We start from the raw sequence: 15,026 nt of genomic DNA on the forward strand, positions 1-15,026 counted from the left end.
GCCGCTTCCGCACCGCCGCCGTCGCCGCTGATAGCCTCATCGACAACCTATAGGCCTGTTTACCTCTGCTAAATGAGTCATTTTCGCTTCGCCTCCCTTTGCTTCTGTTGGTGCCGCGTTTTGGTTCCCTTGCCCCGCTGCACGAAGAAAGTCTGGGCAGATGACGACGAAAGCCAAGCCTTGTCCCCCAGAGCGGAGTGGGGTGGAGACAGGGGCGGGAGCTGGCCATGTGCCGAGTTTCCCGGCGCCCTCGCCTTCCACCACACGCCTCGGCAACTTCATTGGTTCCGCTGTGTGCCAAGACGCGTAGACTGGTCCTGGGAGAACCAGACTTTCCCCCACCACTCCAAGCCAAGCCCCCCAGGATCCAAACTACCCGATCCCAAGCCGTGAACGCAGTGTGAACGCCTTGGCCGTCTGTCTGCTTGCGTCCTTATACCCGGAAACGCGAGCTCCTCCGCCCCCCTCCGCCAAGCTCAATACGCGGACGCTACCTTGGCTTTCTTCATGCTGCAGGGAATGTGTCTTTGATAGGATAACACGGCGGGGCTGAACCACTCAACGATGGGACTATATAAAGAGGCACCGTGACGACATTCCGTAATTACTCAATCCAAGACTTTCATCATCCACTCCCACCCATATGGTCCTACTGGACTTCTTCAGCCATTCCATCATCCCTCCCCGCCGGCCAAAGTGAGAACATCTCCCAACACCCCGAACAACCCCCCACTTCAACTGCACACAGAACTGCCAGCCATGGGCTCCGGAAAGGGCTCCGAGGTACGGCAGGAGTACCCGAAGCACCCCTTCCAACTCTCCGTCGACCAGGCTAGGGAACACCTCGGCGTCAACATCGAGCAAGGCTTGAGCGCCGCTGAAGCGACCTCGAGGCGCTCCAAATATGGCGAGAACAAGCTCATGGGAGAGGGCGGGGTAAAGTGGTACTCGGTCCTGCTGAAGCAAGTCAGCAATGCGATGATCCTGGTATGTCACCCTCTTCGGAGGTCCACTGCTCTTTCGTGCAGTCACTGACGACCATAGGTTCTCTTGTTGGCAATGGCGCTGTCTTATGGTGTATCCGACTACGTCGAGGGTGGCGTCATCACAGCCGTCATCGTCCTCAACGTCCTGATCGGGTTTTATCAGGAGTTCCAGGCCGAGAAGAAGATGGACTCTCTCCGAGCACTGTCTTCCCCCACGGCCACCGTCCTTCGCAACGGCGTTGTCGATGCAATTCCATCGGCCGAAGTCGTCCCTGGCGATGTCATCCAAATCAAGACCGGCGACACCATCCCCGCCGACATTCGCATCTTCGAAGCCATGAACCTCGAGTGCGACGAGAAGATTCTCACCGGAGAAGCCATCCCGGTTGCGAAAGACCCCGAGCACGACTTCGCCAATGCTGGTGAACTTGAAACCGGTATCGGCGATCGCGTGAACATGGCTTACTCGTCGTCCACGGTCACAAAAGGGCGTGGTCAGGGTATTGTCGTTTTCACTGGCATGTACACAGAGATTGGTAAGATCGCTCAGTCCATGCAGGGCAAGAAGCGCAAGGACAATCGGTCTATGTCCAGGAAGAAGGGCGGCAACTTGCAGCCAGCCAAGGGACTTATCCTCAGGATTTACGACGCCATTGGCGCCTTCCTTGGTCTCACAGTCGGCACGCCCCTTCAGCGAAAGCTGTCCAAGCTTGCCTATGTCCTATTCGGACTGGCCATTCTCCTAGCCATCATTGTGTTTGGCGTCAACAGATTCGATGTCACCAACGAAGTCGCCATCTACGCCATCTCGACCGGTACGTAGCCCTCCTGCCGCCGTGCGTCCTAAGCTAACAGCTCCTGTCCAGGCATCGCCATGATCCCGGAGTCGCTCATCGCCGTCCTTACAATCACCTTTGTCAGCGGCATGACCTCGATGCGCAAGCGGCGCGTGCTTACTCGCAAGCTCAGCGCTTTGGAGGCTCTCGGCGGCATCACAAACATTTGCTCCGACAAGACAGGCACCCTTACTCAGGGCCAGATGGTCACTCGGAAAGCCTGGATTCCGGGAGTTGGCATCTACACGGTCAACAACTCCGAGGATGCCGCGAACCCTACACATGGTACAATCACACTCGGCACAGAGACGTCGAGAGCCGAGATGGAGGCGGAGAAGAGGTCTCGCCAAGAGAGGCTTGAGGCTGAACGTAGCGGCGGTGGCATCAAGTTCAAGGAGCCCAAGGAGAAGACCGAACGCGACGAGCGCCGCGGCGTGCACGACCACGAATTCGACGAGAAGTCTGGTTCGGACGACATGGACCCCAAAGACGTCGAAGTGGTCCCCGAGCTTGACGCTTTCCTCCACTCCACTGCGCTCTGCAACCTTGCCACCGTCCGCTACAACGAGTCGGAGCAGAAGTGGCAGACCACCGGTGACCCGACTGAAGTTGCGCTACAGGTATTCGCCCGTCGCTTCGAGCTTGGCAAGAAGCAACTGGAAGGAGAAGGCGGCTGGAAGCAGCTCACCGAGTATCCTTTTGACAGCACTGTGAAGAGGATGTCGGTCGTCTACCGGGTCCCCGACGATGGCAGCACCATCATCTTCAGCAAAGGTGCCGTTGAGCGCATTCTCGATCTCTGTGTCAATGTTGGTATTGGTGCACACGAGACTGCCATCACTGATGAGGTCAAGGAGCAGATCCTTGAGCAAATGTCCCTTCTTGCCGACCAGGGTCTTCGTGTTCTTGCTATCGCACGTCGCTCTTGGACTGGTGAGCCCATCAATGATAAATCTGAGATCCCGCGTGAGGACATCGAACAGAACTTGACGCTCCTTGGTCTTGCCGGACTCTACGACCCCCCTCGTCTGGAGACAAAGGATGCTGTTCGCGAGTGCACCAACGCTGGTATCCGTGTTCACATGCTGACTGGAGATCACCCTGGCACTGCCGCCGCCATCGCCAAGGAGGTCGGCATCATCCCCAAGGATATGAGCGCTCTGCCCAAGGACGTCGCCGACAGCCTGGTCAAGACGGCTGCGGAATTCGACGGCCTGACTGACGACGACATCGATCGCATGCCCGAGCTGCCGCTTGTCATTGCTCGCTGTGCTCCCAACACCAAGACTCGTATGATTGCTGCCCTTCACCGACGTCAAAGGTACGCTGCGATGACGGGTGACGGTGTGAACGATGGTCCATCTCTCCAAGCCGCCGACGTCGGCATCGCCATGGGTCTCGCTGGCTCCGACGTAGCCAAAGGCGCATCCGACATCGTGCTAACGGACGACAACTTCGCAAGCATCGTCAACGCCATTGAGGAAGGTCGTCGCATGTTCGACAACATCCAGCGCTTCGTTCTCCATCTGCTCACGTCCAACGTGGGTGAAGTCGTGCTTCTGGTCTGCGGTCTAGGCTTCCAGGATGCGAAGGATTATTCAGTCTTCCCTCTCTCTCCACTCTCCATCCTCTGGATCAACATGCTCACGTCCGGCTTCCCCGCCTTCGGGCTCGGCCGCGAGAAAGCATCCTACAACATCATGAGCCGGCCGCCGCACGACAACAAAAAGGGCGTCTTCACCTGGCAAATCATCTGCGACATGGTCGTGTACGGCCTGCTGATGGGCATGCTCACGCTCTTCACCTTCGTCATCATCGTCTACGGCCCCGGCGACGGGCTGATCGGGCAGGACTGCAACAAGGCGTACAGCGCCGACTGCGACGTCGTGTTCCGCGCGCGCGCCGCCGTCTTCGCCGAGCTGACCTGGCTGATCCTCATCTCGGCGTGGGAGATCAAGGGCATCCGCCGCAGCATGTTCCGGCTCGACCCGCGCTCCGAGAGCCGCTTCCCCTTCTTCCGCGACGTGTGGGAGAACCAGTTCCTCTACTGGGCCGTCACCCTCGGCTTCCTCGTCGTCTTCCCCTGCATCTACATCCCGGGCTTCAACACCACCGTCTTCAAGCACAAGGGTAAGTTCCCAACCATCCCCCCCCCCTCTCTCCCTCTCTCCCTCTCTGTCCATGAGACCCACCCACTGACGCAAACCACGCAGAAATAACATGGGAATGGGCCCTCCCCGTCGTCGCCGTCTTCATCTTCGTGCTCGGCATGGAGCTGTGGAAGCTGACCAAGCGCACCTTTGGCTGGTTCGCCGCGCCCGACGAGGACAAGGTCGTCGAGGGCCGCCATCACCGGAAGCACGGCGGCGGCGGCGCGCTGTCGCTGCGCCAGGGCTTCTTCTCCTTCTCGCGCACAAACTCCCTCGCCAAGGAGCCGTCGGCGGGCCAGGGATCCGACCTCACCGCCATCAACTCCGGGTTGGGTCCGGTTGGGAAGAAGGAGGAGGTGTGAGGAGTGGAGCGCCGGGAAGAAAACAAAAAGGGTGGGGGCGAAGGGGGGGAAGTGGTATTGTCTGTTCCTTCTTGATGGTTTTTTTTTTTCTTTTCTTTTTGAGAAGTGGTGGGGTCGGTGTTGTGGTTGTAGAATCGTCCCTTGAGTGCTGAATGTCAGTGGCGCTGCGTTCTGGCGCATTGAAGGGGTTCTGGTTCATCTTTTTTTCGTTTCGCTGCCCTAATTTTCGCCGGAAAAGTAGTGCAGTCCACGTAGACACGTAAGTCGAGATCGCCCGGTTGAACGGCTGATGATGCCATCCATAGACTAAGCTTCACTTTACCGTGGTAAAACTGTTGACTCCCGAATATTGAGATTCCTGCCCGAGTTCTCTTTTCGCCACTAGCCACATAAACAGAGGGTACATCTACTTCTCCCACATGGACCTAACACTAGATAAAGCAAGTCGCATTATTAATGGCCCGATCTTCGCAGCCCAGCGGGGAGCATTCAGTCTCGACCAGATTTTCGTCCGACCCGTAGGATTTTATTCTCCTACTCCACATAGTGGGGCATCGGACGCCTGGGAGGAGGCTGAGTTTTCCCAGCCCCTTGGGTAGTGGGGTACATATGCAAGGAGGGCACTTGGCACCGTGGCACCGTCGCGGCCGGCTTAACCGCACGGGGGAACGAAGGGCGACGAGAATTCCGCACGGATAGTGCGGGGGAACAATGTCGGATGAAGTAAAGCGTCGCTCGGCGACTTTTGGCTGCACGTTCCGGTGAGGACTCCACATGGTTGTTGGCCGCGAAGGGGTCGAGACCTCGTGAGACGTCGGCGATAGATAGGAAATTAATTCTCGGGTGTGCGGAAAGGGATGATGCAAAGTTGTTAGTTTTTTGGATGGGCTAGAGAGTAAAGTCTGGTATTGTTAGCCATGTGGCGGGTATGGTGAAGCACCCGCGGCGGAAGTACGGATTAGCATGCAGTAGATCGCAGTAGTGTACAGAACTCAGCCGCCGGCGTCGGTGGTTGGGTTGATAGCGGGGAAAGAGGTAGAAGACGGAGGGGCAGCAAAGCTCCCAAGCGTGCCGGAACCGAGGCTCAGCCTTGCGAGTGACGGAGGGAGTTGCGAGCTGAAGATGGAACTTGCCGTTGAGGTCAGCGTAGATGGTGAGAGGCTCAGGCACGATGAACTACCGAGATCTGGATACATGGGCTGCTTGGCAGACAGTGCGACAGCCACAACCGCGCGCTTGTGGCGCGTTCCTGAGCACAGGGAGAAAAGTTCAGCTGAAGACTGCTCGAATGCTCAGTCATGTGGCTAGAGCGGTGCCATTGGGGGAAAGCCACAGCAACCCAACGCCCTGACTGCGGCCCTTGCTCCTTCGAAATGAAATGAGCTCCGGGGGAGACGCGGCAAAGACCGAGCAGACTAGCTGGAAACGACTTCACCATGTCAAACCATCAGATCGGTGTTGGGTCGCAGCAATCAAGCGGCGGTGAATGCAGGCAGTAGTCAATCGTTTGCGCTAAATAGCACCGAGGCAGAATCGTGGAGGAGAAGTGAGCGCCCCCTTTGGCTGGGCCCGCTTACTTAGCTAGCGCAGCCTAGGCGGCCGCCACAGCCTGTACTGCCGGCCGGAAACACGAGCCGCTCGCGTGCAACACACGCTCGTTGGAAGCCAAAATGTGTGCCTGACGTCCACCATCACCGGGGGATGCGCATCCCTGCATGTCACGTCGGCAGATCGACAGCGGAGGCGAGCGGGCCGTCTCGACGTCAGCACTCACGTCTTCAGCGTTGATCCCGCTGATCTCGAACAGCATGTTGAGCTCGTGTGTAGCCACCGCATGTAGAGCCGCCTCTTGCTTGGAGAAACCGGCGACCAAACGCCATCACACGGGTCTAGAGAATATTGTTTGCGCGGCAGTCTAAGAAGGGCGATGCCGGTCCAGATTCGGCATCTTAGCACAACGGCCCCTTTTCTAGAACTATCGTACTATCGTCCGTCAAAGCGCCTCCGGGCCGCACCTATGCGCAATGACCCTTATCCCCGAAGCTTCTGTCCACTTGCTTGCATCGAACCGAGCCTGAAACGTCAGGAACCGGCCTATTGAGTCCAAGTGATCGTCAGCGTCGCCTTTCGGGTCATCAGATTCTGCTGCTGACCTCCACCACAGAATCGGCCACCAAATGCTACGGCCACGGGAAGGCAACTTGACCACTCGGAAAAATAGAAAGAAAAGAAAAGGCCCGGAAGGTGCGAGCGCTAGATGAGTCCCCGTGCGGACCTGTCGGTAACCACGTCGAATGCAGCCAGCAGTCTAGCTCGGGGCCAAACACGTCGTGCATGGGCGTGGCGCTCGCCCACGATGCGGTCGAACTGTGCCTGGATCTTGGAGCTCTCTCTATATGAAGCCTGCAGAACCGCGCTGCCAATCCCATCTCATCGGCAGCAGCAGCAACAGCGCACTCTCTCCAGTCAGTCTTTCCTTCTCTGCTCCCTGAAGCACCAACGGCCACTCTCGTCACCATGAGGAACACTATCCTTGCTCTCTCCGCCCTTGCCGGCACCGCTCTGTCCAACCCCCTGGTCACGGGCTTGGATTTCGCCCAGATCAACGACGTCGTCGCCACCGCCGTCAACACGGGCGCTCCTGTCGTCGTCTCGGCGACGAGCAGCTACGCCCCCGCCTCTGCCATCAATGCTGCCAGCGCCGCGGCCACCGTCGCCGTCAGCGCCGCCGTCAAGGTGAAGCGTCACTTCTCCACTTCGACCTCGACTTCGTGCACGACCTCGACCTCGACCTCGACCTCGACTTCGACCAGCTCCAGCACTTCGACCTCCTCCGTCATCTCCGTGACCACCTCCTCCTCGACCAGCACCGACGCGGCCATCGTCGTCCTCCCGACCACGACGGCCCTCTTCTGCACCTCCCTCGCCACCGGCTCGGGCCCCATCCCGACCCCCGACACGGCCTCGTCCTTCCTCGCGTACGCGCCGTTCCACTCGTCGGCCACGGCGCAGGCGGCGGCGGCGGCGCTGCCGACCAACTACGACCTCTCCTTCACCGACCTCAGCGGCGCGTCGCAGCTGAGCACGTACCTGACGTACAAGACGCTGAGCAGCTACTCGGCCAAGGACTGCGCGTCCTTCTGCGACGCCACGACGCTGTGCACGGGCTTCAACATCTACTTCGAGCGCGACCCCAGCATGGACGGCAACAGCGGGCTCTGCCTCGACGCGGCGCTGGCGTCGACCACCAACATCAAGTGCGCCCTCTTCGGCGGCAGCCTGTCATCCGCCTCGGCCACCAACACGGGCCAGCTCCGCAACGCCTTCCAGGTCGTCATCGCCGGCTCCAACGGCTACAACAAGAAGGCCGCCGCCGTCGCCGCGCCCGACTGCAACTCGGGCTCTTCGCAATCGGGCGGCGGATGGAAGACGGGCTCGACCTGCCGCGGGTCGGGCATGATGGTCAAGGCGGGCGCGCTCGTCGGGCAGCGCTTCTTCGCGGGGCCGTACAACCCGGCGCTGTGCGCGGCCTACGCCGAGGCGCAGACGGCCAAGAACAAGGCCGCCGCGGGCTGGTGGACGCTGTACCGCTACCAGCCGTGCAACTCGTTCAACAGCGTCGCCCTGGTCAAGAACGGCAAGGCCGTCGGCACCTACTGCTCGCTGTTCAACGTCGACGTCACGAGCGGCACGTGCAGCTACGCCGGCGGCAGGAGCGGCGCCGACAGCTTCGAGGTGTCGCTGTCGCACAACTACGCTTGCAAGAACTACGATAATGGTAACCTGCTCTGGTGAGTGGAGCGCTCGGGGGCCATGACGACCGAGAACAACTACGACGATAACAACAAAAACAACGGATGAATGGACGGAATTGATGGAATGGCGGAATGCTAATGAAACGGGGGTAATGGAAAGGATGACTGGAGCTGTTGGGGGCGGAAGAGAAGGACCGGTGATGCCATGGGGGGTTGAACAGAAATTTTGAAAACCATATCTAACTTACGAGTATAGACTGTTGATGTTAATATTTAATCTAATCGGAAATCTGTACATACACAAATAGACGCCTATTTGAGGACTACCATGTATGGTAACAGCACCATGAACCGGTTCTCCACAAGTGCCCGAACTTAGTTAGTAGAGAGCCTCCCGAGACGATTTGTCGAAAAGCAGTCATACATACCCCCATGCGAGAGGAGGCCCTACGAAAACACAGAGACGGTGGTATCAGCCCTTTCAAGCCCAAAATTTCTATTCCGACAAAAGCCCACTCAGTCACAGAGCCCATCGGCAGTTTTTATCCATCACCACACCCCCCTACACCAACGCCCCCCCATTCATCAACACCTCCTCCTTCCTCCTCCTCCCCTCCCTTCTCTCCTCCCTCCTCCTCGCCCTCTCCCCCCTCTCCCCCCTCCTCCTCTCCCTCCCCTCCCTCTCCCTCCTCCCCACCTCTTCCCGCTCCCTCTCCCTCTCCCTCTCCCTCACCCACCTCCCCTCCAACCCCTCCCTCTCCGCAGCACCCAACACCCACGGCGCCGCCAGCACCCCCCGCATGAAGGCCGCGGTGCCGCGCCACTCTGCCGCCTCGCCGCGCGTGCCCGGCGGCAGCACCCAGCAGCGCCGCAGCACGCCCTGCGTCGCGCCGCGGAAGGTGCCGAGCGTGCACTTGGCCTTGAGCGTGGAGCCGACGCCGACGCGGGCGCCGTGGGCGGCGACTTCGAAGAGGCCGATGGCGCTGCGGACGGTGACGTCGGCGGCGGTGGTGAGGGTGGTGGTGGTGCTGCTGGCGGGGTTGGTGCTGCTGGTGGTGAGGGTGCCGGGGTTGGTGGTGCTGGATGTCGTCGTCGTCGTCGTCGCCGCCGCCGCCGCTGCCGCCTTCTCTTCGGCTGGCGAGAGGCGCGTGATTTTCAGCTCGAGCGTGGCGCCGCTGCCGTCGTCGAGGGTGAGGATGACGAAGCGGGGGCCGAGGTCTTCGATGGCGACGACGGTGCCGACGAGGCGGACGAAGCGGATGGGGTGGTTGAGGTGGTAGAAGGTGGGGTGGTGGATGGTGGAGTCGAAGAAGTTGTCGGTGCGGGAGATGGCGGGCTCTTTTGCGGGTGGATTGTTCAAGTATCAGTCGTCAAGCGTTGAGGGGTCTGGGCGGCGGGCGACGTGGTACACGTACCAGCTTGCAGGCTGGAGGCGGGTCGCAGCCGGTGGACGGCGGCGGCGGTGAGCTTGACCCATGTGTTGTAAGTCGGCGAGGCCGAATAGTAGCGCTCAGGGTAGAATTGGAGAGGCGTGGCGCCGGCACTGGTGGTCATGTCATGGTATGGTGTTTAGATTGTTGGTGTTGTCGGGTGTGAGGGATGGGAGACGCGAGGCGCGTAAAGTCGACGATGCGTCGGCACGTGATGGCCGCAAAAGGGAAAGCGTCGTCGACCCCTTCATCTTCAGGCATCAACACACCTCAAACCCTCTGTGGGTGTCATGAAGGAGCCAATGATTCGTTGCCTTGGCCGAACCGACACTGCCGGACGTAAAGGGTTCTGCACGTAATCATGCTGCAGTCCGTTAAGTAGCAAGTCTCAGAATGCAAGCATGATATGGAAAAGCTCGCCAATGACTGGCCACATGCAAGAGAGACAGTTCGCTTACAGGAAAAAGCAATTGGCTTTCACCGCGGCCAATCGGAAGTGTCTACAGATCGGCCTTCTGTGCGCGGGCTCATCCATTGGTCGCCATATCGTACAAAGCCACTTCGTGCATCCCAACTGTTTCGTGTCCACCAAATCTTACCTCAGCTCGCGTCTCCGTGTCTCCCTTTGACCGCCATCGGCCACTACACAAGACCAGCCAGGCCATTTTCTCTCGACGCTCCGTGCATGCAAGTCAGAAGATCCCGCCGTGGTGGCTGGCTGCTCAGTTTGCCGCGCCGCTAAGAATCAAGTGTGTTGGAATGGATGAGACGCGCCGGTGACGGCTCGTCCAACCAAGACGTGAAGCACAGCAGTAGCGAATTATCTCCCCATGCTATTCATAGTTGTCGAATGGGAGATGAGATTTGTTATCATTAATTCAGGTCAACCCTTGGCAATTTCGTACCACCCCTGGGTCCCATCAACGATTTCATCAAACGTGGAACGATAAGCGTAAGAGAACAACGAAGAAAAGGGGTCTACCGATTTTGACAAGCAAAGAACCACCGCGAGTCGTCATTATGGCATCATTCATGAATCTTGCGTGTTGTACAGACAAAGAAGCAAACAGGAGAAGATCACGAAAACGGGTAACGGCAAGAAAAAAAGGCATTACGACCGTCCATGACATTAGAAAATAGACATGATAGATGTAAAGTTCAATCGCAAAGCAGCCACAGAACGGCTGTAAACAGCCAGCAAACGGGGGAAGAAGATTATGGAAAACGGTCTTGTTTCTTTTTTTTTGCCAGCTCTGAAAACAGCTGAGGTTTGAGCAAATGACAGCACCTCAACAGACCCGGAGTGCACCGTAGAGACAAGCCAAGAGCTACTGACGCAAATGAAAGTAATGAAACAAAAAGAAAAGTAGAAGGTCATGAGATCATCTCTTCATCCCTGTTCTGCGTACCGAGCAGGTCCATACACTTACATTCCATGTTGCCCGGCTCTTCAAACATCCCATGGTATCCAGACCCTGCCGCAGCAACTCTAACCATCATCATCCTTGGCATTCATCTCTTCGTGACGCATCAAAAGAAACTCAAATCCAGTAAATGGAAATTTCTGGGGGGAGAATGAGCAAAGGGGAGACAAAATAAAACAGGCAACTAGCCAACATAGCAAAAACAAAAATGATTGAAGCCAGCCGTCATTCATCATCCGGTATCGTCCCTTCGTATGCCTCGTCAAAATCAGACAATGCTCGTGCTCTTGACGTAGAACTTGGGACCAATCTTGCTCCTCAGTTCGTTTCTCTTCTTCTCCCTCCTTCTTTCCGCGAGCTTCTCCCTCACACCGCTAATGCCAACGTACTCAACATTCCATCGTGTGCCGGGTACGTTGAAATCGCGTTTCGTTCTCGGCCGCTGCGAACTGCCTGAACGAGAACGGCTGCTGCTGCCTCTACCCCAGCCACGCTCCTCATCGCTATCACCACCGACGGTGCTGGTGGAGAAACGCGACGATACCCGACTGACTCCACTGCCAGCTGGGCTAGTCGCAGCATGGTGAAGACTGACATCGTTGGCCGCGACCCTACGCAGGGAGTAACTCGAGATCTGCTTCTCCACACGGCCGCTACTGCCACCGAACCTCTTCCCCAGCGCGAGTGGCTTCGACAAGAGCCCACTCGTCTTGCTTGGAATTCCGCCCACGTTGACGTAATGTCTGCGGGCGTTGCTGCCATGACGCTCCATTCCAAGGCTGTTGCCAATGAGGAAGCCGCCCGAGCCTTTGAACCCGTTGGTCAGCCTGCGACCTAAGGCTCCGATCTTGCGCTTTTGTCGCTCCAGCTCCTCTTCACCAACATTACTGGTGTCTCCGCCACGCGGTAGGCGGTTAGACTCGTGACCGTATTGCTCGTCCCACTCATCCTCACTGTCCGAATCGAAATCATCCCAGAATCCCCGCGGTCTCCAAAGAGGGTGCAGGTTGGTGTCCTTCGCCTGCTTGGAGCCTGCCGCTGTATTCACCTGTCCTTTAGGGTTGCGCTTGGCAACGGAGGTTGTCCTTGCAAGGATCGGGTTCAGGATGGTGTCCGAGTAACGTCGCGCACGCTTGGCAAGAGTCTGGCGACGCTTTGGACGCGAAGAACTGCCCACCATTGCGCTCTCACTCATGGGATCGCGCTCGAGCTCCGAGGCTGGGGTGGGTGGAATGATCTTGAAAGCTGGCGGCTCTGGAGGCTTGCGTGGGTTCTTCAGAGGCGAATCCACGGCTCCGTTGCAGGCGGCACCAAAGTCTTCGATCATCTGTTGAGGCGGAGTGGCGGGGTTGAACGTAAGCACGGGGGGAGAGAGCTCGCGTCCGAGTGGTGGTGACGACACAGAACGTCGGTGCGATGGCGTGGTATGATAGGTGGTGGACGAGTTCGAGTTGGAAGTCGAGTCAGTTTGCGCCACCTGTTGAACCACCAGCAGCGAGTGGTTGTTGTGAGGGTATATGCTGACAGCCGTGGCCTCACTGATCTCGAGCCCGCTGGTGTCAGACATCTGGGAGAAGGGAGTTGTGGTATTGTGATGGCGGGTGCGATCCAGGCTTGTCCGGCCGCTATAGATTAGCATGGGCGACTCTGCATTCAAGTGTGCGCGATCGCCAGACATGCTCCTATCAAGGCTTGATCCGCGGGGAATCTCTTCAGTCCAGGTAGAAGTATGGTCGGAGCTTTGACGTGTTGTCATCATGTCGATCGGACGCTTTCCCTGGAGCATCTTTTGGACTTCTGTCGTAGCAGGCGGTGAAGATATGCGGTCCGTTGGCGACAGCGGAGGAGTCGCCAACGACAACGGCTCTTTGGGAGGAACCGGAGGCGGCGTAACGTCGACTTTTCTCCTGAAGCTGGCTTCCCTCTGAGGCGAATTGCCTGCGCGCGACAAGGTGACAGTAGTGCCCTTCGATGTCATGACCGCGGGCGCTGTGAAATTCCGGATGCCTTCACGGGGAAGTGGCCAGTCCTCGGGCACTTTGCTGGAAGCTTTCGAGACGATTGACGAGCTGCCAACAGACGACTTCCTGTGGACACGGCGCGGTGATTCTACATGGAACTGGGCACTATCGGGCACCGGTGAGACGCGAGCCTGTGACTGTCGAGTATCTGTAAGCGAGCGAAATTTGACTTGCAGCCTGCGAGGCGTCTCTACGGCCTTGGGGGAATCCTCGGGGGACATGGGGAACAATAGTACCGGAATGCTATCATGCCGCTGCCGCGGCTCAGGTGCGGGTGCGTCAGTGCTGACACATGAAAAGGCAGAATCAATACTGTCGCGATTTCTACGCTCCGGGATTTTCTCCTTATGGTGAACCAAGCGATGGGGCGTGCTGCCGCCATTTGAGAGAAGGGATGCCCGGTGCGAGCGGCCCGGTGAGCGGCCCGGTGAGCGGCGCTCAAACGTCGTGTCGCTGCTCTGACGCAGAGCCAGGTTCTTGCCAGCATGACGAAGCCGGCGGTGGCACTCGGGCGACGTGGCTACCACAACGGCTTCCACGACGGTCGACGTACTGGAGGCGGTCGAAAAACGCTTGGAGTCGGTCTTGGGCGAAGCATTTGCGTCATGTGGCCAACCGATGTCTTGGGCAAACTTGTCCAATGTTGGGATTCGGGCGTGTCTTTTGATATCGCCAGCTCGGTCATCAGGAACTTGGCCTCTCTTCATGATGGAGATGGGTGAAAGGTCGAGACCAGAGTCCCGGGGAGAAGTCTGCTCAGGCGGGGTCTTGGGGGGCCGTTCCCGCCGTTTATGCCGCACTGCCACATTCCTCATGAAATTAGTGTCCCACTCCAGATCTGATGTTTGGTCATGGCCTCCGTTTCTCGGCTCCCACGTGCCGGCTAACGAGGGGGGATCCTTATAGCCCGGCAGCCCGGACGGGTTGCGTTCCGTGGGTGTCACGTCCCCTGCTTCGCTCTCAAAGGCCAATCCCAGCCCGTCATACCTCTGTCTCAACTCCCTCGCGTGCTCGGCGCCGTTTTGTGTCGGGGTCAGGGCGTCGTGGAACGAGGCCTGCGATTCGCTGTCCTCTGACTCCAGATGGCTTCGGGCCGTGGTGAAGGAGTCGGCGCGAGATGACGGGTAGCGGATGGTTGGAGGGGGGTGTGTCTTCTGACCGGAGCGCACAGATCGGGGGGGACTTGGATCAGGCGTCGGGGGGCTTCGCTGGTTTATGGGGGTCCGGGTCGAGGGCTGCTTGGAAAGTAGGGTGGCCATGACGCCGTCGGCAAAGCGGGGAGTGCTCGAGGCGTCCCGCCTCAGGCCGTCGCTCACGGCGGAGGGCGGGGTGGGCGGCAAGCCGTTGTCGTGTCCGGTTACCAGTGGTGGAAGAGGAAGTGGAGAAGCTAGCGGAGTGGAATTGGCGGAGCTGAACTGGGTCGAGGTGTCATCGTCATGGTACGAAGCCGGACGGACAGGCGCGGCGGCAGGGAAGACGACTTGGCGGTCGTCGCGGCGACGCGGGAGCTGCCTGTGGGAACGAAGCTGGGGAGAATGGTTAAAGGATTGCTCCAGCAGCGAATAGGCGTCCTGGGGTCGAGCTGACGGCATCGCGCAAGCCGGTCAAGGAAAAAAAGGCAGTGGAGCGGGCCAGATTCGAAACGCGGCACGCTACGGTCTGAAGTGAAACGCGGCCCTAGAAGAGTCTCGGTGGGCCTCTTGCAGCCGGCGTCGAGAGGCGATGGCGAGCCAGGCTGCTGAGCTGTATCGTTGGCCCGGGCTCTCTGCCCATCCGTGCAGACGTTGGTTGGGCGTTGGTGGGGACGGGCAGATGGCGCGGTGCACACAACCCCGGTGGCTGGACGCCTGTCGCGCGGCTTGGCCGGGCGTGCGAGAGTCGAGACCGTCGACGTGGTCGAGAGCGCGGAGCCGGCCAATTCAGCGAGAGTGGAGCGCAAAGGGAGGCGCCTGGCAGTGGTGAGGGTCTGCGGCGAGGCGGCGGCGGCGGCGTGGTGGATATAGACCGGAGGTACACAGCAAATCGGGTCGTGTGCGGTGATTCGCGCGCTGGCCGAGGGCGA

At 58.9% G+C, this 15,026-nt stretch overlaps 4 protein-coding genes across 4 annotated transcripts; 2 read left to right on the top strand and 2 right to left on the bottom strand.

Annotated features, from left to right (window-relative positions):
* Positions 1–759: 759 nt before the first annotated feature.
* Positions 760–4,334, top strand: BKCO1_10000139 (potassium sodium efflux p-type fungal-type; the record flags this gene model as incomplete). The annotated part of the gene is made up of 4 exons (XM_020269321.1): positions 760–987; positions 1,045–1,801; positions 1,853–3,952; positions 4,036–4,334. 4 exons carry the CDS (start codon positions 760–762, stop codon positions 4,332–4,334), a joined length of 3,384 nt encoding a protein of 1,127 aa, XP_020132966.1.
* A 2,517-nt stretch (positions 4,335–6,851) lies between these two features.
* BKCO1_10000140 (glycoside hydrolase) lies at positions 6,852–8,129 on the top strand (the record flags this gene model as incomplete). Its single annotated transcript, XM_020269323.1, has 1 exon — positions 6,852–8,129. The coding sequence occupies one exon, from the start codon at positions 6,852–6,854 to the stop codon at positions 8,127–8,129; it is 1,278 nt and encodes a 425-aa protein (XP_020132898.1).
* A 522-nt stretch (positions 8,130–8,651) lies between these two features.
* On the bottom strand, positions 8,652–9,643 carry BKCO1_10000141 (ob-fold nucleic acid binding domain; the record flags this gene model as incomplete). The annotated part of the gene is made up of 2 exons (XM_020269324.1): positions 8,652–9,427; positions 9,505–9,643. 2 exons carry the CDS (start codon positions 9,641–9,643, stop codon positions 8,652–8,654), a joined length of 915 nt encoding a protein of 304 aa, XP_020132899.1.
* Positions 9,644–11,211: 1,568 nt separating this feature from the next.
* BKCO1_10000142 (uncharacterized protein) lies at positions 11,212–14,556 on the bottom strand (the record flags this gene model as incomplete). Its single annotated transcript, XM_020269325.1, has 1 exon — positions 11,212–14,556. The coding sequence occupies one exon, from the start codon at positions 14,554–14,556 to the stop codon at positions 11,212–11,214; it is 3,345 nt and encodes a 1,114-aa protein (XP_020132896.1).
* Positions 14,557–15,026: the final 470 nt, after the last annotated feature.

Source organism: Diplodia corticola (assembly GCF_001883845.1).
Source record: "Diplodia corticola strain CBS 112549 chromosome Unknown scaffold10, whole genome shotgun sequence".
NCBI classification, from domain to species: Eukaryota; Fungi; Ascomycota; class Dothideomycetes; order Botryosphaeriales; family Botryosphaeriaceae; genus Diplodia; species Diplodia corticola.